The following is a 25719-nucleotide window of genomic DNA, read 5'->3' as shown; positions in this document are numbered from 1 at the left end:
CTGTTGTAAATACAATATCCTTTTGAATTTAAAGTATAAGACACCACTGTCATGCATGTGCTATGGAGTGGCTCTGGTTACCATGTTAGTAGTACTGTGTTTGTTACTCTGAGATGGTCAAGGTCCTTACTATGAACGTCATTGACTATATTGCATCTTCTAGTTAAAGACTAACACAAACCAAACCCTGACCCAAACCACCCCCCTGAGAATGAGCACTGTAATACTGTCCAGTCGCTGTTATATTAATGCTCTGTGTGTTTCTGTTTCAGGAAAGATGTTGGTTTAAGAAGGTTTTTCCCGAAGAGTTTACTAGATTCAGTAAAGGTAATTACAGTTCCAGTCAATTGTGGACCACTTACATAAGAAACCTGAAAATTACACAGTCATTTTCACCATAGAGTCAGAATGGAACTGCTGTGGAGTTGTGCTTTCGTGGTATAAAATACCAAAGCTGTCAGATTCGTAGGCAGGGTGTAAATCCCAGTAGCAGAGGTGTGCAGTTGGCAGAGCTAAGATAGTAGTGATTTACGTGCCTTCCTGAGCACAGGTACACCTCAGGCTCTCAAACCTTGTGCACAGAAGTTCAGAACAAGGCCTCAGATCCTTTAGTATCAAATACATGTTTCGTTTTCCTCTTAAAAGTGAAATGAGACTTCTGGAGAAAGAGGAAGGGGACGTGAAGGAAAACAGCATCATTTTAGGGGCAACTCAGTAAACCATATTCTGCCTCCATTGCTCAAGTATCTAACTCATTCAAGGAAGATTGCCAGTAATTTCTACTTAGGTTAATCCTAGCTAAGACTATAAACGTTAGTTGAGTGTCGCTTCCATTGAAGTCCATATGTTCCCAGAATAAAGAATGCAGATTTTTCTCAGCCTGCTTTGAAAAGGGGGATTAAGGATGGTCACCAAGTACTTTTACTGCTATAGCTGTCTGATGCGATTGTCTTGGTAAAATCTCTCTTCACCATTCCTATGTGAAAGGTATAAATCATAAACTGGCATTTTAGTGCTGGTTCTGGTAAGCAGGGATAGCAGAATTCAGCTTCAGGTTTAGGAAGTTTCTAAGTTGTCATTTAAATGGATAAACAGAAAAGGTCTGTCGTGAAGGGGGTTTGTTTCAAAAGACTCCTGAAAATCAGCAGCTAATGAAGTCAAGTGGATTTAAGTAATCCCTCTGCATTTTAATTCAAGCAATTATCTGCAACTGTACTCCCTGCTAACGGGAGAAATGGTGGTGAAAGGCTCCAGATGTAAAAGGATGAATGACTGTCTCAAAAATGATATTACAGAGCCAGAAAAGTGACCAACAAAGGAAACTGCTCTTTAGGAATCATGAGAGAGTAGCAGAAAGAAGTAGCAGGAATTGTCAGAAGGGGAAGCTGAGCAGAACCTTGCAAAGCCGTGAAAAAAATGTTGGACATTTGAAGAGGAAAAACACGGGAAGGAAGAACAGGTCTGCTTTTAATGAAAATGAAATCCCTGTGAAAAATAATCCGGGATTGGTTCAAATGATAACTGACTTGCTTTGTGAAGACCAGTGATTTTGGACTGGCAGGCAAAGGAGGGCTCCTCCTCGCCATGAAATAGAAAATCATAATAGAATCATAGAATAGTTATGGTTGGAAAGGACCTTAAGATCATCCCTGCCATGGGCAGGGACACCTCACACTAAACCATGGCACCCAAGGCTCTGTCCAACCTGGCCTTTGAACACCGCCAGGGATGGAGCATTCACAACCTCCCTGGGCAACGCATTCCAGTGCCTCACCACCCTCACAGTAAAGAACTTCCTCCTTATATCCAATCTAAACTTCCCCTGTTTCAGTTTGAACCCGTTACCCCTTGTCCTATCACTACAGTCCCTAATGAAGAGTCCCTCCCCAGCATCCTTGTAGCCCCCCTTCAGACACTGGAAGGCTGCTCTGAAGTCTCCACGCAGCCTTCTCTTCTCCAGGCTGAACAGCCCCAACTTTCTCAGCCTGTCTCCATACAGGAGGTGCTCCAGTCCCTGATCATCCTCGTGGCCTCCTCTGGACTTGTTCCAACAGTTCCATGTCCTTTTTATGTTGAGGACACCAGAACTGCACACAATGCTCCAAGTGAGGTCTCACAAGAGCAGAGTAGAGGGGCAGGATCACCTCCTTCGACCTGCTGGTCACGCTCCTTTTGATGGAGCCCAGGGGACAGTTGGCTTTCTGGGCTGCGAGCGCACACTGAAGCTGGCTCACGTTAGATTTCTCTCTATTAGGTAAAGCTTAAAAATGTAGTGTGCTGGTAATCAGATTGGTGGATGTTACACATTAGGAGATGGCAGCTAAACAGCAGATATCACTTTATGCATAGGAAGACCAGAAGGCTGGAAAAATGAAAATCAAAATAATTTCACCATGCAAAGTATGAGGTGATTTACAAGGGTTCAAAAATAGAAAATTCAGCTTTATTTAGGTTGCTCATTCAATAACTGAAGAAGAAGTTGGAAGTTTAAACATATCTGTGTAGTAGCTGATCACAGAGTGTCTGTAGGACACAATGTAAAACAGAATAAGTGGTGTCCTAGGAAGTGTCTAGGGAGGTTTCTCCAAGAGGAGCCATTAAAGTCATTGGACAGTGCACTGTAGCTCATGCATGCTGCAAATAGTTCTTTTTGTCAATGTTCAGGCAAGAGTTAGTCTAATTCAACTGCAGAGGAAATGTTATTGAGTCAACAGGCCTTCCATTTTCATTACTTCAGTAGAGGAGAAGAAACCTTCCTGTGTTTAGCTTAATAAACAGTGCCTTAAAGACAACACTGCTGCTAAGCCATGCTCTCTGTGTATCATAGACTCATAGAACAGTTTTGGTTGGAAGCGACCTTAAAGCTCATCCAGTTCCAACCCCTGCCACGGGCAGGGACCCCTTCCACTAGAGCAGGTTGCTCCAAGCCCCTGTGTCCAACCTGGCCTTGAACACTGCCAGGGATGGGGCAGCCACAGCACCCTCACAGGGAAGAGCTTCTTTCCAATTTCTAATGTAAATCTCCTCCCTGTCAGTTTAAAGCCATTGCCTTTGTCCAAGCTTTACAGCTACAGCTGTGTCATTACTACCAAGTATAAGGAAGTTGATTTGCGTTAGTAGAAAGGTGTAGGTTGCTGTGGGTTTGTATTGGTGCACGGTTAAGAAGTTGGGAGAAATGAGGAGTCTTGAAAAAACAGTCCCTGTAAAGGTTAACGTGTTGTCTTTTATTATCATTTATTCAAAAGATGATTTGTTAGATAGCCCCTCTATAATCCCTCCAACCCTAACTATTCTGTGTTTCTAATGCATGGCAGAGATAATGTTCTTCCAAGCAGACGTGAGAAGGCAGAACTGATACTTTACATTCTGAAGCTTCTTTTCTTAAGGATAGTCTGCATCTGACTGATAAAGAACCTGTCAGTGATACCCTGAGCAGTGATTAGATTTGAAATAACTGATCTTTGAACATTTCAATACCCAGGCCAAAACACTACGAAAATTAATCCAACAAACGTTCCGACAGTTTGCCAACCTCAACAGAGAAGAAAGTATTCTGAAGTTCTTTGAGATCCTCTCTCCGGTGTACAGGTTCGACAAGGAATGCTTCAAGTGTGCTCTTGGTGTAAGTAAGCAATTGGCCCGTCACCAGAATACATCCTGTTGTTATGACTAATAGGTTTGCTTAGTCCTGCAGCTCATTGCTTGCTTAGTTCCTGGTTTGATGAAGAGGCAGTTGGATGTCATTAACAACAAAAGTGTATTTATTGATTTTACTGAAAACCTTCTCAATTGACTGTTAAAAAGGCACCATTCGTTAGTAGGGTGAGAATTGGATGTTATTAAATACTATTATTGGTGCTTCAGGTGTGAAAGTCAAGCAGATTTGAAGCTGGTTTTGTGAGGAAATGAGACCTCTCAGCTGCTGCTGCTCGTCATTTTTCCCCTAATGCCTTTTAATCTCTACCAATTTCATGCCAGTTTTGAGAAACAGCCTTAACTCTGCAAGCTTTGTGAAAATAGATACTCAAGTAGAAATTAGAACAGGAACATCAGTGTCCATGAGAAGAGGAAATACAGGAAATACATAGTGCTCATGTAGACCTAAGATAAATCACATGGAAATGCACTTTGAGTAGCAGGGACCCCCAGGAAGCGAGTCAGGAGGAGTTTTGCCACTGATAAACCTACTTGATTTTAATACATCTTAAATCATTTGAAGAGTTTAAAAGCTTCTAGAGATGAATTACTAAAAAGTGCCATTCTGAAACTGGGGGATGGTTCCATAGCAGGGTCTTGTCTTACTATTGAAATTCTGCCCTGTCTTTCTCCTTTGATTCTGAAGTCAAGCTGGATTATTTCAGTGGAACTGGCGATCGGTCCAGAAGAAGGGATCAGTTACCTTACAGACAAGGGGGCAAATGTGAGTCTGCTTCTGGTTTCTTTTCTCAGTTACTCTCTTAACAACCATGACCTGTTGTGAACTGAACTGAAAGAGGGCAATGGCAAAGTCTTATCTCTGAGTTAAGCACAGAAGAGCATCTATAGGTGTTACTCAGATACTAACTCATGATTTGGGATCAGAGAAAATGCAATTGGGTTAAGTAGAGAAACTGTGTCAGCCTTAGCACTGAATTTGGTGGCTGTTGTACCCAGTGAAGTGCTCACTTGCAGAATGTAAAGCGTTAGTAGTGACTTTCTATTAATAAAACATGCAGCTTATTCTAAATTATTCTTTTTCTTAGGAATGTCTAAAGAAGAGCCTGTTGAATCAGTGTCTGGCATTTGTGCAGTCATTGCTGGCTCATTTGCTTTACTTTTTACCCCTAATAGCCTTTTCATTACCTGATCTTGACCGTATTACAGTGTTTCCTGTACCCCTGCATGGTGCAAGAAAGTTATGTTCAAACAGGTTCTTCTAGCAAGATGTTTGGGACCTTTACAGTCATGACTTAAGTTGAGCCCATGTCCAATTTCTGTTGTAATTAAGGTGGTGAAAAGGTTTGGAGATCAGGAATCTGTGCCTAGCCAAGAACGTACCTTACAGCAGTATGGAGAGGTACGTTAGGTATGCAGTGAGGGCAGGTTCTGTGTGGGAAACCTGTTGAGATTCCAGTCTTGACCTCCAAGAGGTTGTTCCTACTGTGTACTTCATGTACTTTAGCATGTGGCTGGAGTTACTCAACAGTGACCTCTGTAGGCAAGCTTGGTGCTTGGTTTCATTCTGCAGTACTCTGTGAGTAGGTGATGTTGGTCAGAGCCTAATGAAACTGTGGACAGAAACAGAGGAACAGATTTCTACAGGTGTCATTTGGAGATCAAAGTCTACCTGTGCTTGTGCAGCATCAGGAATAAAGGCAAAGTATTTTGCTGGAGTTTTGCCATTTTCCTCACTTTCTCCATTGCCTTTCTGCAGCCAACTCATCTAGCAGACTTCAATCAAGTGCAAACTATTCAGTATTCAAACAGTGAAGACAAGGACAGGAAAGGGATGTTGCAACTCAAGATAGCAGGTGCCCCTGAGGTATGATGGTGACACTTGTGATAAACTTCCTGGTTTTGGTTTGCCTGGGAAGGGGTGAAGAGGAGCATATTCTTAATGAAGATATTCTATATTGTACTTTTGTTCTGGTCCATAACTTTATACTGTCAGCATAATGATGGTTTACTAAATGTACACTTCACTTTCGCATGCGCAGGTTTAAGCTGGGGACTGCCCATCTGTGTCTGTGTTCAGTGACTTCAGTTGTTGTTAAACCCTCCTGCTCCTCCTGCAGTTACAGGCAGTGCTTTAGGTTCTAACATTTTGCATTCTGGGTGTTCTGTGGTTGTTTAGTTTTTCATGTTCTTAAAGGGGAAAGGGAAGTTGAGTGTGAGCAGTCGTCATTCTCCTAGTCAGGTATTTTTGGTGTTAAAAGAGAGCTCGTTACATGCTTTAGGTTTTGTATATGTGGCTTGTAGACTTCGGTATTTGTAAAGGAAGCCTAATGTAAAAATGCTAACTCTTAAATCCAACTTAATAGTAACCCCCTTATATGTATGATGCTACTTCCTAAAGGGGAAGCTGAGCAATTTCACTTTGTGAAAAGGGGAAGTATGAAAGAGGGAAAATTTGTTCCCTTGTGTTACATGGAGGCAAAGCTGGAAGTGAAATCCAATCTTCTCCTTGGTCCAGTGCACTGGAAAGCAATCACTGTGGTAGGGAAGGATTGAGGGCAACTGGGCAAATCTGTGCAGAGGATGATGGATGATGGTGGTATTAAAATCAATAGCATGTCTCTGTGTCTCTCATCTCTTTTTCCACTGTCTTTTTATGTATTTTTTGCAATTGGGAAGGTTATTTTTTAGGGCAAAGAATAATCTGCTGCCAAAGGGTTTAAAAAAGATACCACCTGTAAGAGCTTTAAGGAATAAGCATCTTCAGAACTGTCATAATTCTAGCTGTAAAGCCATAGCAGATGTGGTGAATGAGCAGTGCTTGACTGGAAATTTGGCTATCAAAGCACTTAATAAGCCCAGATTAATATTGCATTTGGGTTTAGGGCTTTATCAGTTGTGCTTTCTGAACCTTGTGTTTTACGTTTGCTGTATGAAAGGTAAAACAAGAATCTGGTGGTTCTTTACACACGCTTGCGAACTGTAAACAGCAAAATGTGAGTGAGCAGAGTTCTGATGCAATGACACAGCTGTCCTGCTCAGTGTTTGCAACTACAATAATACCTCTTTGTTGGTGCCTTGTTTTTTTCCTTCTTCAGCCTCTGACAGTGACAGCACCATCCTTAACCATTGCAGAGAATATGGCTGACTTGATAGACGGATATTGCCGGCTGGTGAATGGAGCTACGCAATCTTTTATCATCAGGCCACAGAAAGGTAAGGAGCTGTTTCGTTCTGGTAGTTACTATAGTTGTATCTACTAAGAGATTACTTTGCACTTGACTGCAAGACACAAGGTAGCAGCAAAACCCTCACTTGGAGGCTCTTTCAGAGAGGAACCATGAGGTGCTTCTGTTATGAGAAACGCTGATACGTCACTCCATCCAAAATGACTTAATTTAGACTGGTTTTCAGTAACCGCTGCTTTACGCTAAACTGAACTAGCAGAAATAAATTACAATTAAAGGCACTCCTAACAAGTATGTGTTATCTTGAAGTGTGATTTCCTAATACACAAGTGGAAATTCGGAGCTTGGTTAGAATGCATTTGGATATGGTTTTGACTCATTTGACTAGTCATGAGAAGTGTCATGAGGTTTTCTCATAAAATAGAACTAAAGCAGAGATGCTTTTTGTACTATTGATGAAGTGTTTCTGTAGCAACCCACAAGCTGGAAGCATTGAAACAGGGGTCTCGCAAGGTGCAGGTACATTTTGCTTGAAAGAGAGAATTTGAATTAAATGTCATTAGAATTAGTGCGAAACGTCCAAGCAAAGCTGCTTAAGACAGAAATTCCTATCCTTCTGTGCTGATCTTTACTTGTGGAAACTCATACAACTTCTTTGGTTTCTGAAACAGTGAATAAACTTCTTCTTCCCTCTTTATAATACAAGAACTATTCCAGACTAGTCTGGAATTAGATGATATTAGGTCCTTTCCAGCCCAAACCATTCTGTGATTCTGTGACATCATTAAGACAGACTGGGGTTGTTCAACCTGGAGAAGCCTCTGGGGAGACCTTAGGGCAGCTTCCAGTGCCTAAAGGGGTGACAAGAAAGCTGGAGAGGGGCTTTGGACAAGGGCCTGTAGGGACAGGACAAGGGGAATGGCTTTAACCTGCCAGAGGGGGGCAATTTAGATTAGATATTAGGCAGAAGCTCTTCCCTATGAGGGTGCTGAGGCACTGGCACAGGGTGCCCAGAGAAGCTGTGGCTGCCCCATCCCTGGCAGTGTTCAAGGCCAGGTTGCACTGGGCTCGGAGCAACCTGCTCTAGTGGAAGGTGCCCCTGTCCTCTGTTTTCTTGCCCACCATAAGAGCACCTCCCTGGCAAAATCTATACAGGATTTACTGTGTCCTCTTTTCATGATGCTTACAAGCAGCTGCCATCTAAGGTTAGCAGGGCTGCATGAGTCCTGACTTACTGCTGCTGTAGGTGACAGGAAATGCACCCACGCTGTTTGCACTTTTTCTTTCCAGTTCTTGTCCTTCTCTGACATGACTTACCATTTTGCTGTTATATCATCAGATAGAACAGATGATTTTGCTGTTACATCATCTACACCCACTAGACCCTGTGAAGAGCAAGATCTCTGATTTTATTCTGTTGCACAACTGTGCCTTGCACTGTGGTTTGTGATAGGCATGAATGCAGAATACATCAATGCATTTAATGGAGTGTGTTTTATTTGTGTGATGCTCTTATTGGTGTACTTTAACATTGAGCGGAAGAGCAGTGATTGAGTTCAAGGAACATTATGTAGCACTTTGGGAACACCCCTCTATGCAAGCATGAAGAGGCTCCCTTCAGTTAAAACAAATCGCGGGGCTCTTTTGTCTGAGGTTCCTTTTTGTGAAGTCTCATGGCAATACTCAACATGGTAATTAAACATCTCGTAGGAGAGCTGTCCGCACCGTGAGCTGCATTCCCAGATCCCTCCCGCAGTGAGCTTTGATTGTATAAAGCACATCAGAAACAAATCATGTAGCAACTCTTGATCCAAGAGATGCATTTTCTCCTCTCTTTGAGCTTTCCCATCCACTCTTTGTTGTAAATTTACATGTTTATTGCAAGTCTCCTCATAAATTATCCCTCTTGATTACTAAAAGAACCTTTGGGTTTTGATATTATGTGTCTTGTTATCTATTAATAATCCAGTTTCTCTCATTTTGGTGGGAGCTCTTGGTAATGTTTAAGACCTGGGCTGTATTTGGCATATGTCCAATCAGTTTGTTGTATTTTCCATAAACATTTTGGTGTACAGGTCTGCTTAAACAAACATGGACACTTTAAACTTAGTATCTGTGTATCCATGGTCACACTTAACCCTTTACAGGCAAAGAGCACAACTGAAGCAACTGATTAAAGTTGAAACTGATATTAAATGGCTCTTTACTGATGGGACTGTGCACTCAGTAGCTTTTCTGTGGTCTTAATTCTAGCGGCTGAATTTTATATCCATTAATCACTTGAAACAAGTTTCACAGGTAGTGCAGAGTTGTCAAAGTGCTTATAAAAGGCTAAAAAACCTGGGGAAAACAAACACCTGAGCAGCTGGAATAGCTGTCTGATTGTAATTCCTTTATGGAGAGCTCACCTTTACATTGAAACATTCCCTTTGAATCTGGGATCTGGAGCTGGGGTTATAGGAGTGATGGAAGGTACTGGATGTCTGTGCCGAGGCTTCGGTAGCTGCAGGGTTGGCTGCTGCGGGAACAGAGATGGGGCCGCCCTGTGCCTGTCACAGCTGCCTCCACACCATTCCACCCTTGCCTCTGAGACAGACACATTTGATAATTGTCATTAAAACACGCATTCATCATGCATTCTTTATGGCTTCCACTTATATCAACAAAAATTCCCAACATCAGAATCTAAAGAATCATCATAGAATCATTTGGGCTGGAAAAGACCCTTAAGATCATCGAGTCCAACCGTTAACCAAACACTGCCAAGTGCACCACTAAACCATGTCCCTAAATGCCACATCTACACCTCTTTCAAATACCTCCAGGGGTGGTGACTCCATCACTTCTCTGGGCAGCCTGTTCCAATGCTTGACAGCCCTATCATCATCACAAAACCCTAAAGAGAATCAGAACAGTATATACACAGTAAAGCTCTCCTTGTCCCATCATCACTTAGAGCAGCGCATTCCCAACACCAGCATCCAAGCTCCCCACATCACTGCACTCCTGATACTCTCCTCAGCCTTTTTGGCCAATACCTCTTTCTGTTGCTGCCTTGAACTCCTGAAGCTCCACGTTGGGCACCAGAATGGTGGATTAGGGCCAGCAACAAGCTCAGCCACTTCTCATGCCCTTCCTCAACAGGGCAGGAGGAGAAAACAGAGTGAGAAACTTCATGGGTTGAGATAAAGGCAGAGAGATCATTTACCAGTTACTGTCAAGGGACTTGGCTGGAGATAAATGACTTTATTACCAATTGAAATATATTTGGGTTGTGAGAAGCAAAGTTTGAGCAGCATCTTCCCCTATTGCTCTCCCCTCCCATCCCCACCTTCACCGCTGTGCTCCTGACCCCTCTCCCTGAGGCCCAGGGGTGTGGATGGGGTCTCTTGGCCGCTGCTCCCTCCTCACCCTCCCCCTGCTCCCTCCGGGGCTCTGCACTGCCTGAATCCCCCCCTGTGGGGCCCTCCCCGGGCTGCAGGGGGGTCTCTGCTCCCGCGGGGTCTCTGCAGGGCTGAGGGGATCCCTGCTCCAGGCCTGCAGCACCTCCTGCCCTCCTCCTCCTCCGCCCTCCCTCGGGGTCCCGCTGCTGCTGCTCCCTCCTTGGCTTCCACCTCCTCTGCCTGCGCCGCCTTTGGCCCTGCCTGGAACCTGTTTTCCCCCCCGATGTCCCCGCTTGGCTGAGGGGCTCCGCTGGGTCCTGCGCTGGGGCTGCCCTGCAGCCCCATAGCCAACATTTGGGCACAGACATCCCAGCACCATCAGGCACATCCCATGTTTTTAACTGAGAATAGAATTGGGCAAAATGTTGTGGGTTTCAACCTGTGAAAAACAACATATGCTTTTATTCTGATGCTGTTAGTAACAAATTTTGACTTCAGACCTGCAAGGGTACTAATGAATGTCTCATAGTCTGTTTGGGATATAAGCTGTAAACTTTTATCCCAAATAAATATAAGATGAGCATCAGCTTGGAAAAACTGCCCAAAGTGAGCAGTTTGTACCCAGAAACCACGTAGGCGTCTTTAAGACCAGCTTTGACATGCCATTTCAGCAGCAGTTCCATGAGGATGGATTTAGAATCATAGAATCACAGAATGGTTTGGATTGGAAAGGACCTTAAGATCATCCAGTTCCAACCCCCCTGCCATGGGCAGGGACACCTCACACTAAACCATGGCACCCCAAGGCTCTGTCCAACCTGGCCTTGAACACTGCCAGGGATGGAGCATTCACAGCTTCCTTGGGCAACCCATTCCAGTGCCTCACCATCCTCACAGTAAAGAATTTCTTCCTTAGATCCAATCTAAACTTCCCCTGTTTCAGTTTGAACCCGTTACCCCTTGTCCTGTCACTACAGTCCCTAATGAATAGTCCCTCCCCAGCATCCTTGTAGCCCCCCTTCAGATACTGGAAGGCTGCTCTGAGGTCTCCACGCAGCCTTCTCTTCTCCAGGCTGAACAGCCCCAACTTTCTCAGCCTGTCTCCATACAGGAGGTGCTCCAGCCCCTGATCATCCTCGTGGCCTCCTCTGGACTTGTTCCAACAGTTCCATGTCCTTTTTATGTTGAGGACACCAGAACTGCACACAATGCTCCAAGTGAGGTCTCACAAGAGCAGAGTAGAGGGGCAGGATCACCTCCTTCGACCTGCTGGTCACGCTCCTCTTGATGCAGCCCAGGATACGGTTGCTTTCTGGGCTGCGAGCGCACACTGCAGCCGGCTCATGTTCATTTTCTCATCGACCAGCACCCCCAAGTCCTTCTCTGCAGGGCTGCTCTGGATCTCTTCTCTGCCCAACCTGTAGCAATACCATTATCATAGAAAAACTGGCAAAGATTTGAAAATAGATTACAAAAAGCTAACTTCATCTCTGGCTACTCAGCATTGCTATCATCTGATCTCAACCCATATGACAAGTTATGTGTTTTAATGATTTATTTCAGTTGTCTTACTTGGAAGTTTTATTGTTTTATTTATATGCTAGGACTTAGCACATCTTGGCGATAGAAGCATTTCTAGAGATGAGATACTGTCGTACCTTCTGCAGGTGATTTATTGGAGTTATTTGTTAAGAATTAATAAGAACTTACATATTCGAGTTTGTTCTCTCAGATAAGAGTTTGCCAAAAGGTCTGTATCACTGCTCAGGAGTTGTGTTGAGACGCTGCTCTTAATATATGTGTAGAACAGACTTTTGAGTCGACAGAGGTTGCTCTGAAAGATGGTTGTTTCAGGCATGTATATGTTACATTGCACATTGTGAGAGCTTATGTGGAAACCTGAAAAAGTCTTAATTCTGTTTTCTTCTCCTTTACACAGAGGGTGAAAGAGCTTTACCATCAATACCAAAGTAAGTGTTGTGCTTTGTTTTCTCATATATTTAAGAACAAAACATTTTTAAACATAGTTTTGCTTAAATGATGCTTTAGGACTTTATACGTGCTTCATTTGTATTGTTGCTTTTGGGTTCTAGGACAAATAGCAGGTGGCGATTTGGGACCATGGGGGCATAAATGACTGACAGCAGTATTAAACTTTTAAAGATACCAGAAATGAAATCTTGAGGGGAGAAGTGCATAATGCATCCATCATGTTTGACAGTAACCAAAGAAGGAAGCTGAAAACACTTGACCGGGATTCAGGCGATTTAGTTTGTGTCCATGAGTGAATTTAATTATAGGAGTGATGCTGAACAGCTTTGAATTGTGGTTTCAATCTCAGTCAGTCCATGCTCCTGTTTTTAACTAGTTGTCCCCTTTTCTTCTTATGTGAAACACAGAAAGTGTTTTTCTTTCTATCGTGATTCTGCCATGTCACCTTTTGTTAATAAAGCTTCCATACTGGGGCCCGTTGAAGTTTGGATCTCAGGGTTCAGTGTAAGAAAGAATAACGATTCACACAGCAAATGCTGCTTAATCTATTGTTTAAAATATAGTAATGTAGAAAATTCTTCTCCAATAGAAATTGTGGATTTGTAGAAAATGCTGATCTTGCATTTTTTCCTCTGGCTAGTTTTATGGTGATACTGTACCCAAGGTATGCTGGAGATGCTGTCTGCATCTAATAATTCTTATTATTAGATCTATATATGCTATATATTAGATGTATATATAGTATGCTACGATACCTCTGCATTCTTCTCCTTCCCAGGCTTTAAGGTGAATAAGAAAAGATTTCTAATTTAAACTCTGTTTGAACTAAGAATACTTCTTATGTAATTGGTAGCCCGTAACACAGTGGTAGGCAAGCCCATTAATTCCTCCTGATTCTTCACACTCCTGGTGCCAATGGGTAGGTTTCCATCCTATCTAGTAAGCTGGGATGGGTGTCTCCCCTTTCTATGGGCAGTTCCTTACTGTGGCCTCCTAAACTTCAGTCCTTTAACCAAGCCACTTGGGTTTTTTGTGCTTGTTTTTAATCTGGCTGCTTTCTCAATAGCCACGCTCAGACCTGATTTAAAGTCACATCATCAGATCGTCTCCTTGACCCTTAGCAGACAGCATCACCAGTACTCAGTAGCAGGAGATAACTGCTAAAAGACCAAATGAAATCTAGCAGTTTATAGTGTCCTCTCTTCCTTTTGGAACACATGGACTGTGCCTCCTTTGGCCCACCCATCTCATTCTGTTTCTTCCTTGATTCCTGGAAGGAGTCCAGCGTTATTATTTTACCATTTGGATGCAGTATGGGGCACAATTTGTTCCTGAATCTGCAAGAAACCAGCCACTGCTTGTTCTTCCTACACATGTCCTGCTGCAGTCCTTTGCTAGCCAGGTAGCTTTCTCATGGTGCAGAAGGAGAGGAGTTAAAATGAAGGCAGGAAAAGGAAATAAAGTTGAGGCTGGAAGCAGTAAAATTGATAATGTGCACTCAAATGGAAGAGAAAAAAATAGGTTTTATTGAAATACATACAACTGAGGAACACAATAACTCACTAACTACATGAAGTTTATCCTTTTTATTTATAGAGCTTTCTGGGATAACATAGGATTCAAGGAAAAGCTTCTTCCTGGTTTTGGGACGGTGTATCTAAAGCGAATTTGTATGCTTGAGTGTGTTTAAACAAGGGCACTGCCTGTGCTCTTCATCTGGCAGCAGAGGAATGGGCTCTTTTCAGATACATAAAACTAGTAGCCAACAGCATCTTGCATCTGGAAGGATGTGCCTTTGCCAGCTGAAATTCCAGATTTCCGAAAGCGTGAAGTGCAGTGCTCTCATACAGTTACAATTGTGTTTATGTGCGAAAGAAATAGAAGAATTCATTGGAATTTCTGATGCTAATGAACAATTATCCCTAATTACATTTAAATGTTACTGGTTTTATTTGCTTGACATCTAAATTGATTTTAAATTGTGCAGGATAAGTCATCTTGGAGACAAAAGCTGTTCATACTCTACTTCCAGTAGATGATACAGAAAGTAGAAGCACCATCAGATTCCACACATTGACCGTGTTTAGAAGTGCACAGCTTAATCTTGAAAGCTTGTTAAACCTGGGTTTTGGTTTCTCCTTTCTGTTTGCTCTGTCGCTGTGCATCGATGTGCTGATGGAAACGGGAACGCATTCCCTCTGCTCTCCCTCCCCCCGATGGGTTTGAAATGGTAGATTCCTTTCTGACTTTTCTCCCCCTCCAAAGCTGTCACTGTGGGGAATGGATTGGCCCTGCTAATTACAGTAGGTGCCCTGTTAGGAGGAATTCCCAGTGTATGGGACCGGGAAGAATGTACAGCATTCAGCGCTTCCAACCTCTCTTTTACAGGCTGGCCAACAACGAGAAGCAAGGAGTAAGGTCACACACAGTCTCTGTGTCAGGTAAGGCTCATAAAATCAAATGCAAGTTTATTTATAAGGCCAGCAGGCATTCAGGCAGCCTTGTCACTGATTTGTTTCACTTCTTCCTATGTGGTGGTTGACTTTGCCAGCACTCGTAGCTCTGCTGCCTTTGTAGTGTAGTTTCTAAAGAGAAACTTATTTGAGCTCTCCTATGTAGTATCACTTGTGAAAACAGGCATTTCCATGCGGGAACGCAGGGCCAGGATACTTCAAAGCAAAGCTGCATGTCAGTATTTTCACTGCGCTTTGTGATGAAGGAGAATATCGTGGGTTAGGACTTAAATTACCTGAGAGTGTGTTAATTATGAAGCTTTGAAAAGTGAAAATAGGCAGTTAAATATTAATGGTTGCTTTTGGGAAAGAAGAAACTTAATAGCGAGTATTTCTTTGTTACTGCTGTTTAGATCAAAGCGCTTGATTTTCACTGTTGAAGATCCCAAGTTAATTGAAGGATGAGCAGGGGAGGTAATCCAGGTTGTTCCTATAGCTTAGAGACTGCTAAGATTTCTCTTAGTTACTGTGGGGTTTTTAAGTCTTTATACTTGAGAGAGGACATTTTCTTTTACAGAATCCTAAATAGTTTTGAGGGATTGAGTCCGTGCTGTAGTAGAAAATACGTTTTGAAATCCTTATGCATAGTATTAAAGAGATATTCAATGCAAACCTGTGTTAATATTATGTTTTCCTATAGATTTCTAGTATTTGTCTGTGAACCTCAGGAACCCCCACTGGGACTCGGTCCAGTGTCCACCCTTGACTTACAGGGAGGCTACAGCCCCACTTTAACATTAATGTGAGCACTTAGTGACATATATTCAAAACCCCAACGTATTCCCTACAAGAAGGGGGAAAGATCTGTGGATGCTTACTCAGTTTTCTACTTTTCAGATTCCTTTCCCCACCCTTAACCTCTTTCTAAAGCTGTTTGAGATTCAACCCTCGGCATAGGAAGCCCAAGTAAACAGACCTTTGTGCAAGAAAATAGGTGACGGGATCTGGGATTAAAACGTGTATCAAGTTGCACAGATATAATAGAGTTTCCTCAGTTACTGTTACCTCTCCAGTAGCAGCTCTTCTCCCTTCAGTCCCTATCAAGCAAGCATGATAGATAAGCATGGAGCGTGGTCAGCATGTTCTCTGTTGATTCGAACCTGTGTGGCTCATTTTGGCTGCTAGAAGTTGAAGGTTCTTAAGTGGTGGGTGCTGTGCTTGTTCATCGCTGATCTTAAACCTCCTACTCCTCTGCCACCTCAGCTTTTTCTCATCTTTGGATTTTTCTAGGAATGCTGATATACTTTTACTGTGAAAAGCAGTGATAACTGCTTACTTCATGATCCTTTATTGCTGCCACTTTGACTTTGCAAATGTAGGTATCTTTTGCTTGATGCATTGTACCTGAAGTACTCTTGTGTCTCAGAGCACAAACTCACTTCTTCTCTACTCTGTAAAGTAGTGATTTGGCATGAACATAGGGAAGTTAGTTGTAATACCACTTAACTCTGGCGGTTAGGGCATCACATAAAGATGAATGATGGGCAAATGGGAGCTTTGCTGTAGCACCACGAAAGTAGCAGTGCTGGAGATGAGCTGGTTGCTCCAGTGAATGGCAAGGAAGCTTTAAGGCACAAAGCTGGCTCCTAATGCCAGAAACAAAGCAAGAAAATTAAACCAGAAAATGCCCTTCTCTTTCTTGCCAATACCAGAATCAAAACCAATTAGGTATTCTTCTTGTAGTAAGGTTATATATCCTTCCACAATAAAATCACTGTGCTTGATGCTTGTTTCTTATACCATGTTACAAACCACTGGAAACACTGACCTAATACTGGAATGATTCAAGCCATTGCATTTATTATTCAGTCTTAAAGGTTTGTTCTTCCTTCATTATAATAAGGGTACATAAAACACAGACATGTTTTGTTGTTGAGGGGTTTTGCCCCCAAAATGAAATGCAGCAAGTGTGACACGATGTCAGTATATTACCTTTAAACCTCAGATGGTGGAGATGAAGTTGCGTGATGAGGTTTTTTCCTCATCACAAGAATCTCTTGAGTCCCCAAAGGAATCAACTTGCTATAACTGAAGCATTACTTGATGTAGACAGGAAGAAGTGTCACTCCTGTTGTCACGTGTAACTGGATCCATCAGTATGGAACAACGGAGGCAACAGATGTACATTATGTTCGCTTAACCCGAGAGCTGCAGGTCAGCAGAGTGACAGCATCCAGTGCAGAGCCAGCTGTGGGTGATGCTGTCTTGGTTTGCAGAATAAGAGCTTTTCTCTGGTGACATTTGAATGACTTAGAGCGAAGGGCTTCAAGTAAAATGAGCTTTTATAACTTAGTGACAGCTGTAACGTCCTTCATGCCTGTGATAGCTGAAGTCATGAATTAATTCTGCCTGTTGTTTTGCCTGAGATTGCTCCCCTTCGTTTAGACCTCTCCTGATGCTAAAGCTAAAGAGCAAAAGCTGAGACAGGCATTCAGCAGGAAAATTAAGCAGTCAGATGTATTTATAGTACTTACACCTGTAGTTGCAAAGGATGTTTCACAGTCAGTTCCCCACCAGAAGGTGGGGGAACGACCAGTAGCAAAAACCCGGTGTGGAACATGATCTGGTGCTCTGAAAGTATTTGTCTGAAGTTGTGTAGGGTTGACAATGATCCTGTTACTGAAAGACTCCTTGTCTGTCTTTTTGAAATGGTTATTAACCTACCTTGAAATATTCCTGATCCAGTGAAACGAAACCTTGTTCTTTCCAAGTGTTTCAGTATTCCAAAGCACACAAAGATAGAAGGGAGTTAATTTTCTTACTTGTTTTTTCACTCTCAACAAAGGCCTTTTCAAACCTAGCGAATGGTGTGAGGTTGGTTTCAGGAGTCCAGAGCAGCAGATTGCTGGCCTGGGAGCCAAGCTGTGTGTCACTGAACCAGGTTTCACCACACACCTCTTATTACATGCTTCTGTTTCTTCTGGTGATATTTGTGTGCATGGCTTCTTCAGATTCCATGTTCCTTGCAGTGGGCATTGTTTCACTATGGGCAAGTAAGGTGCCTACCAGATTTTCCTCCTATTTTAAAGAATAGTGATAATTTTATCCCTCAAAGAGATAGTTCCAACTTTCACCTTGTTCGCCCTCAACTTCTGTCCTTACATTAAGAAGGAATTCCTTGTACTTAGCCAAGAGCATACAGTCAGGAAACAGTAAGGCCAAACTCTTTGCTCTGTGCAAATAGTACATCAAATGTGTAAGAAGGAGCATGCCAGTTTTACTGTGATTTTATGGAGTAGATTTCCTGCTGTTTTGCTTGAACTCCCCATATTAAAATGCTCTTCTCTAGTCTACAGGAGCTTGTTTTGGCCAGCAGTTTGTTTTGAAACAGCAAACCTTAGCCTAAATTAATAACGGGATGCATATATTTACTGATAGATGTGCCTCCAAAACTAGTATTTTACCCAGTCAATTATAGATTATAAGAAGCTCTTCGTGAAGTAGAACCACTAAAGCTGTAGTTTGCTTGCTCCCTTTCAACATAAACTCTGACACAGAGGTCTTTGGTTTCTTCTGCCCTATGCTTGCTTATATAAATACAACTAGGAGGAATAAACATGATTTGCCTCCTTTGCACTAGAGAATTCTGTGGAAATAAGTTTCTTTACTCATAGCTCAATGTTACTTTGCATTCAGTGCTAGAGAATATGACATTTCAGGCCCATTTGTTTCAGCCAATATTGAACAAGCAGAGTATTGAACAAGTCTTGGCACTATAGGGTTCTTGGCAGTGTTAGGTTCACGGTGGGACTCAAGGATCTTAATGGTCTTTTCCAACCTAAATGATTCTGTGGTTCTAAGCAGCCACTCGTGGCATTTGGATATTCAGGTACTGCTCAACAGAATCAGGTGTTTGTGGGGAGGGAGCTGTAACTGGAAAGAATCAATCACAGAATCCAGGTTGGAAGGGACCTCAAGGATGATCTGGGCCAACCTTTCTAGGCAAAGCATGACTCGGATTACATGGTCCAGTGCCCTGTCCAGCTGACTTAAAAGCGCCCAGTGCTGGGGAGTCCAGCACTTCCCTGAGGAGATGATTCCAATGGCTGATTGTCCTCATTGGGAAAGATTTCCCTCTTGTGTCCAGTTGGAATCTCCCCAGGAATAACTTGTGCCCATCACCCCTCCTCTTTTCCATGTGACTCCTTGTAAAAAGGGAGGCTCAATCTTCTTTATAGCCACCCTTTGAGTACTGGAACGTGGTGATAAGGTCTTCCCTGAACCTTCTCTTCTCCAGGCTGAACTGGCCCAGCTCTCTCAGCCTTTCCTCACACAGCTTCCCAGTCCTTGGCTCATTTTTGTGGCCCTTCTCTGGACCCTCTCCAGCCTGTCCACATCTGTTTTGTATAGCAGGGAACAAAATTGAGCACAGTATTCCACCTGTGGCCTGACAAGTGCTGAGCAGAGTGGGAACAAGAGCCAAGTAGAGCGGGCAGGACAGTAAGGAAGAAGATTAAGCTGGTCTGCTTCTAAGCAGCTTTAGCCTCTGCCTATTTAGTGAAGGAAATTAAAAGGTGATTAAAAAGATGGTCACTGTTTGAGATGTTAAAGCAGACAGTTTAAGTCACGTAAGTAATAAACCCCAGGACACACACCTTTAATAGGGAAATAGGTCTCTTAAAGAGAAGTTTATTTGTTCCCTGTTACTAACACAAATAGCATTTTAGCATCAGGAGGGGTGTAGCTCAAGTGCCTTGTGGTATGATGGCAGAAGTTTCTGATAATGCTGGTGCATTACTGGAATGCATGATAATGCCATTGCCTCTCTAAAGAGGGAAAAAAAGAATGTGCTTGCTCATAGGAACTCTTAAGAAATTGTAACTGCACCCCAGGTATATCCAGTAACAGGCCCTGTGAAGAAGAACTCAGATCTCTTGGAGTGAGCTTCCTTATAGAAACTGCCTGATTTTAGCATCCTGAGAGAGGGGCTTCTCAGCAAGCTTCCAGGTTCTGCCTCAGAATCATGGATTTACAGTATAACATCATTGCACTTAAATCACATATGGTGGTTAACTCCTGGTCATGGAAGTGAAGTGTCATGACAGTTCTTCTCTAAGGTGCTGAGCAGATTCTGTTTGAAGTAGTTGCCAATTGAGTTGTACCAAGTAGCTGAAATTTCAGTTTGAATGAAAAAAATCCCTCTGTTGAACAAGATAAACCTGATTTAAGTGAGATTTTAGCATGCAGAAAAAATTCCTGTGGTATAGTTCTTCTGGAGAGAGACTTTCAGCAGGTCACCTAGAACAGACTGAAATGTAGCAGGAGCCAGATGTCAAAATGCAGCAAAGAGGAGAGGAGAAATAGTAAATATATTCACCTGATTTCATAGAATCACAGAATGGTTTGGGTTGGAAGGGACCTTAAAGTTCATCCAGTTCCAACCCCCTGCCACGGGCAGGGGCACCTTCCACTAGAGCAGGTTGCTCCAAGCCCCTGTGTCCAACCTGGCCTTGAACACTGCCAGGGATGGGGCAGCCACAGCTTCTCTGGGCAATCTGTACTAATGTCAGTATTCCAACTCTTTAAGATGTTCTTAATGAAGGAGATGTTGGCCTATGAAAGGACCTGAGCTCATGAGTGAGTGACGTGGGCTAAGAACAAGCAAAGCTGTGAGCAAGGATGGAAAGACAAATACTGTTTTACTGAACCACCTCTCCTTGGAAAGCACAGTGCATGCTCTGTTCCGTGATGCCTGAGCTCAAAATGAAGGCCTTTCCTATGCTCAGCTCTGAAAGAGTTCCTTGTGTAGGACTTGTATTTCCTGGTTCCATTTGAATTAGTTGGTAGGGGAAAAGGTGTTCTTTGCTTGAGGTTGTAAAGCTGGGGTTTTCTTCCATGTTCATTTTATCCAGTCCCTCCAAAAAGACAATGCTGCAAAGTGTAAGTAAAGTTTTAAGAGAAAGAATTGTCCCTCTAGTGCTTATGACTGTGCACTTGAACTCAGGACTGGGAGATGTTCAAGCCTAAGTTTTACTACAGAGTGATTATACAAACCTTGAGGAAGCCATTAGCTTCCAAGTTCACAAAGGGAGTTCCTTGCTTCTTAACTCATCCAGCTGTTCCACTGATTAATAAGATAATATAGCTAAAATACCCTTAAGGCTAATAAATCACAGTAATACAGACTCCCTCACACTTGAATAGTCTGGTGGTGTTATCTTTCTGTATTTTAGACTGACTAAAATGCTTTCTGTCAAGTGTAAGACCACCAGAATGAACTGTGGTGACAGGCTAAACTTACCTCCTCCATACAGTGCTCAGGAAGTTACTGCTTTTGATTTCATCCTTCTGTGTTGTTCATTAAAGAGTTCTATACTCCTACACGCCTCCTTTGTGATCCATTCATTTGACTTGAGCAGCCACTTTGCTCTGCCAGCAATAACACTGTGGTATGACTAAAGGAATGTTCCATGCAGTAGTAGGTTTGGGGGTTTGTTGTGTTATGTCTAAACATACAACACTTGGTGCTCATTTAATTTCAAAAGCTTGAAAACAAATAGATTCATTTCTTAGAATCACAGAATGGTTTGGGTTGGAAAGGGCCTTAAGATCATCCAGTTCCAACCACACCTCACACTAAACCATGTCACCCAAGGCTCTATCCAACTTGGCCTTGAACACCGCCAGGGATGGAGCATTCACAACCTCCCTGGGCAACCCATTCCAGTGCCTCACCACTCTAACAGTAAAGAACTTCTTCCTTGTATCCAATCTAAACTTCCCGTCTTGTACAGATTTTTCCAGGGTTTTCCTAAGACCAGTTCAGGAGTGTGTGGTTAAAATAGAATGGGACATTATCAGTCTCAGCCTTTCAGTATTGGTTATCTACTCACACAGTCCCAACTGGATGCTCCAGTAGTAACTACCGTCTAGCCTGGCCGCTTCCTTTCCTACACAGTCTGTTGCATAACACTGATATTGCTTTTATTTTACACGATGATTTCAGTGAATACTTTGCATTAAGAAGAGGAAATAAATAAATACAGCCCAGTCCAGTTTTCAGCAGCATTTCTGAGGTTTATGGGCATTTAGGTAGACACCAGTGATGTCCTGGCTGGAAGCCAGTGTGCAGTGCTGGAAATCCTTTAAGTAGTATTAATTTCAAGCAGGTAGTCTCTGAGCTCCTGAAAAAGTTTCATAACTTCTTGGGTTTTTTAACTTAAAGTTAACTCTTCACCTAAATAAATCTTTGTATCTCTACTGAAAGATTTGGACATTTAAGACAAAGCAGTCTTAGTGTGGCAGAAGAGTTGAACAAGCTTTAGCCAATCATAAAGGCGAAGTTTGAATGCAGAAGATGGGTTGCACTGAGTATCATCTACATGATGGATTAAAACCACCTTTGTCATCACCATGTGCCCTTCGTATGAAATAGGTTAGTCAGGTTTCAGTCAGCTTCTGCTACCCATGTGTCAGTGGAAGAGTGAAGAGTATGTCAAGCTTAAATTAGCTTTGTAGCCTGAGCAGATAGGTCAAGAGTTGAAACACCTCTTCCCTTCTTGCATTGCTTCCAGTGATTCTATACCTGTTCTTCTGTTTCAGCAGAGTATTGGATTCCTTTATTCTCCTTTCAGTCCCTTTTCAGCAGTCTCTTAGTATAGCTGTGGTGTTTTTGTCTTTTCTTTCATCCTCTGAAGCTTTTGATGAAAGCTACCTCAGGTTTGTGTTAGAATGAAACAGCACTGAAAACTGCTGTGTAACGTTAGGAAGGTAAGTCCCCAGGATTGCATTAATGTGGCTTACATGGAAATATTGATACTCCAGCTACTCCATAATTTTGCCCTAAACTTGCACCTCTTTTAGTTTTAGCTTTGAATCTGGCTGATGTTCAGTCATTTTCAGTGACATTTCCCCAAATAGTGAATGATTTGTCTGCTTAATCACCCCAGCAGCTTTTCCAATGGTAATTTTGGTTGCTTAGAATACAGTGATCAATCTCACGCACTTGTTTCAACTTGGGATTTAAATCGCCATGTTAGCAAAGAATGGGTTGTACGTAGAAGTCTGTTACTTGTTAGATTTGCATGCGTGACATTCAACATGCAGCCTCCAGGCTGGGCAGTGATTGAACACTATATACATACCTTCAAAAGATCTGCACGTTATCCCTCAAAATCTGCACAGCTGTGTAAAAGGCGGTGCTTTGTGTCAGTATGGGCTGCTTTGATGGTTTGTAGGTTTCCAGCATCTGTGAAAAACGTGAAGGCATCCAAAGTTAATTCTCTTTTTCCACCCTTCCTCCGGTCCCCCCCCCCACCAATGAGTGTGCTGTGCCTGTGGGCTTCTCTACTGGTGCCTGGACCTCCAGCCTGCATTAACTGAGGGTGACTGGACCTGAGCTGTGACTGTGGAGAACTCCCAGGCACAAGATGCAGGTTTTTAGTTGATTGGCTTTTTAAAGCCCCTCTCACATTTCCTGAGATAGAGGAGAGAGCAAAAGGGAGGAAAGGAGAGAGGAGCGAGCAGATAACAAGGGAAGCAAAAGGAGCAGCTATCTTCAGGTTCTTAGTATCGACCTGGGTCCTCCTTTCTCACCTTGTGAAATCAGCTGGCGCTTCTTTGTATTTTCTCCCACTCAAAAATCTCTCTCTTTCTGATAAGTGCTTTGCTAATTAAACGCAGTGGGGTGACTAGGAAAGGGGGCAGTGAGGCCGGTATCTAGGGGTTGTCACCCAGAGGTCCTTGGAGAGCTACAATAGCAATTGGCATGACAGGTCTGCACTGGGAATAAAACACCTGTGGCACATTTCAGACCATAAGATGTGTTAGTGTGGTATTCCAGTGGGACAGAGCAACTGTGGTTTTCCTTGTTCTATGTAACCCTGCTATGTGAAATGCTTATTTTGTATTAGATTAAGGGCCCAGAGTGTCAGTGCATCCAGGTTGAAGTCTGGTGACTGCCACTGAATCAGAACTTAGCTATAGCACAGTCTGGCAGAATTGAGATGAGGAGCTTGGAAAAGTGAGTTACACTTCGAGGATAGACAGTATTCTTTGCATTGTCAATGGATGGTGGATAAAGCTGGCAAAAGCTGACTTTTTAATAGATAAGAACTTACGTTTAAGAATAACTTTGCTGTAGAAAGGGATTTGAGGGAAAATACCAAATGTGCTTTAGAGTTTGAACAACATTTGGATATCCATTTGCGTATACGGAATTGTAATGTAAACCTTTACCTTTATGTTCGTTCATTGTAGATGTTCTCTCCAGTCTCTTTTCTTTTGTTTCCAAATAATTTGTTTCTGTTTTTCTCTTTCCTTTTCTTGCCTCTGTGTAAAGGAGTCAATCACTGTCAGCATAAAGTAAAGAAAGCTAGACGCTTTCTCCCTTTCGTCTTCTGTTCCCATGAGTCGCCGCCTAAGGGTACTGCACTGCTCTTTGTATAGGCTGCCTTATTAACCCAAAAGCTGAATATACTAACTCAGTTACTGTTTTTAAACTACTTTAGCCTCAGGTAAACAGAGTTCCAAGAATAATTTCATTACCTTTCTGTTCCCTTACCCCCTATTGAATTGGATTTTTGTGCAGCGTGGCAAGTTTGCTGGTCCCCATGTTTATGGGGGGGGCTTGTTTTTAAGCATCATATGCTACAACAACAAACATATCGATAATTTCACTTGTATAGCTATGCAGCCCCATCTACCATGGATTTTTTGTTAATAGAATTTGACTTCATTCTTGGACCCCTGATACAGCATGCTTATGAATGAAATAGAATAGCAACAATAAGCATCAGCTGAGATCATTTTGAGTTAAATACTGAATATGGCTTTTGGCTGCATACTGGTTCACCACTTGCTCTAGGCCAGTTTGGCTTTGTTAGGGGGAAGAAGACTTGGAGTAATAAGTGCATTACTTTCACAACATTAATGTGCATTTTCCTGTCATTTATAAGTAATGTCTGAAGTGCATCAGCTTGTGCCGTGGGGATTGATGGGCCGCTACAGTACGTGCGGGATACGGTGCTCGTTTGAACGTCTTCCCAGTAGAGTTGCTCCATTTGCCACTGGTTTAAATTTCAGCTTTTTATGATTGCAATATGCTCTGTATTATTAATACTTAGTTGGCTCCATTTCTTACTCATGTCTTCGTGATAGCACAGGAGTGTTTCCTTTGAAAGGGTCAACACCAACTCTACTTACCCAAAGCCATAAGTGTACATGCAAAGTCTGACTCATCTGGCTGTAGATCTATTTTGTAGTGAAGTATTGAATAAACCCAGAACTTGGTGTTTTTTAACAATGCTTTAAAATAACTAGTTCCACTCCCAAATTTAAGTTGTGTGTAAATTTATGTTTGAAAGTCGTTAACTCTGTTGCATCATATAAGCTTCTTAGAACGTATCTTTGTCCCTTGGGTTTTTAGGTGAGAAGTCTTAAATTCTGCTACTTTTCTGGTTTCTCTTGAGTCAGGTATATAAGATAACTGCAGTCTGAATACTTTTGGATTACTCATGAATTTAATAGTATATTTTCCCCTCCCCCTTCTCTGTCCCCTCTCTCTCCCCCTCTGTTTTTCTCTCTCCTTGCATGCCACCTGGATCTGCAGATGAAATTAGTGGGGACGGTAATATGTTTTCTAGTCTGTGTGTTACTAACGTGCAATATGCAACTCTTATATCCATGAACCACTTAATGCACATTTCAGTAATGACTTTTATACAGTTTTTCATATTAAAAAGCAGTCTGCTTTGGACATTAGCCAACAAATATTGTACTGTACAGGCTGTGCAACTAACACTTGCTGCTCAACTGGAATGGGAAAAGGAAAAGCTTATTTCAGACACCCAGGGCTGGGATACTGCATGTGTTTGCAATGAGACTTCTGGCATGTTGCAGAGGAGGGTTAGAGGTTTACAAGAGTGTCCATTCAGTTTGATTTTATCACAGATAGGTTTCGGTCAGTGACTGAGATTAATGGGTGTAACACATGAGAAATGAATCTACTAAGTGATACTTTAAAGACATGGTAGCATCCAAGTGCTGTGT

The 25719-nt window shown here is 42.5% G+C and overlaps 1 protein-coding gene across 25 annotated transcripts in view; it reads left to right on the top strand.

The window, feature by feature from the left end:
• PTK2 (protein tyrosine kinase 2) overlaps positions 1–25719 on the top strand; it is a gene marked incomplete at both ends in the record, with an annotated part of 140626 nt that overhangs the window by 64846 nt on the left and 50061 nt on the right. For 8 of the 25 annotated variants that reach the window (XM_080610839.1, XM_080610835.1, XM_080610851.1 and 5 more), the window contains 8 exons: positions 273–327; positions 3482–3622; positions 4343–4420; positions 5414–5521; positions 6753–6870; positions 12165–12195; positions 14606–14658; positions 25280–25297. In XM_080610839.1, coding sequence (XP_080466965.1) covers positions 273–327; positions 3482–3622; positions 4343–4420; positions 5414–5521; positions 6753–6870; positions 12165–12195; positions 14606–14658; positions 25280–25297 — 602 coding nt within the window. Of the gene's footprint in view, positions 1–272; positions 328–3481; positions 3623–4342; positions 4421–5413; positions 5522–6752; positions 6871–12164; positions 12196–14605; positions 14659–24010; positions 24095–25279; positions 25298–25719 lie in introns of all 25 variants that reach the window. The other 17 variants (XM_080610846.1, XM_080610834.1, XM_080610838.1 and 14 more) reach the window with 5 other exon arrangements.

This window comes from Psittacula echo (genome assembly GCF_963264785.1).
Source record: "Psittacula echo genome assembly, chromosome: 2".
Taxonomy (NCBI): domain Eukaryota; kingdom Metazoa; phylum Chordata; class Aves; order Psittaciformes; family Psittacidae; genus Psittacula; species Psittacula echo.
Note: the sequence above shows the minus strand (reverse complement) of the source record. Positions and strands in the feature narration are given on the sequence as shown.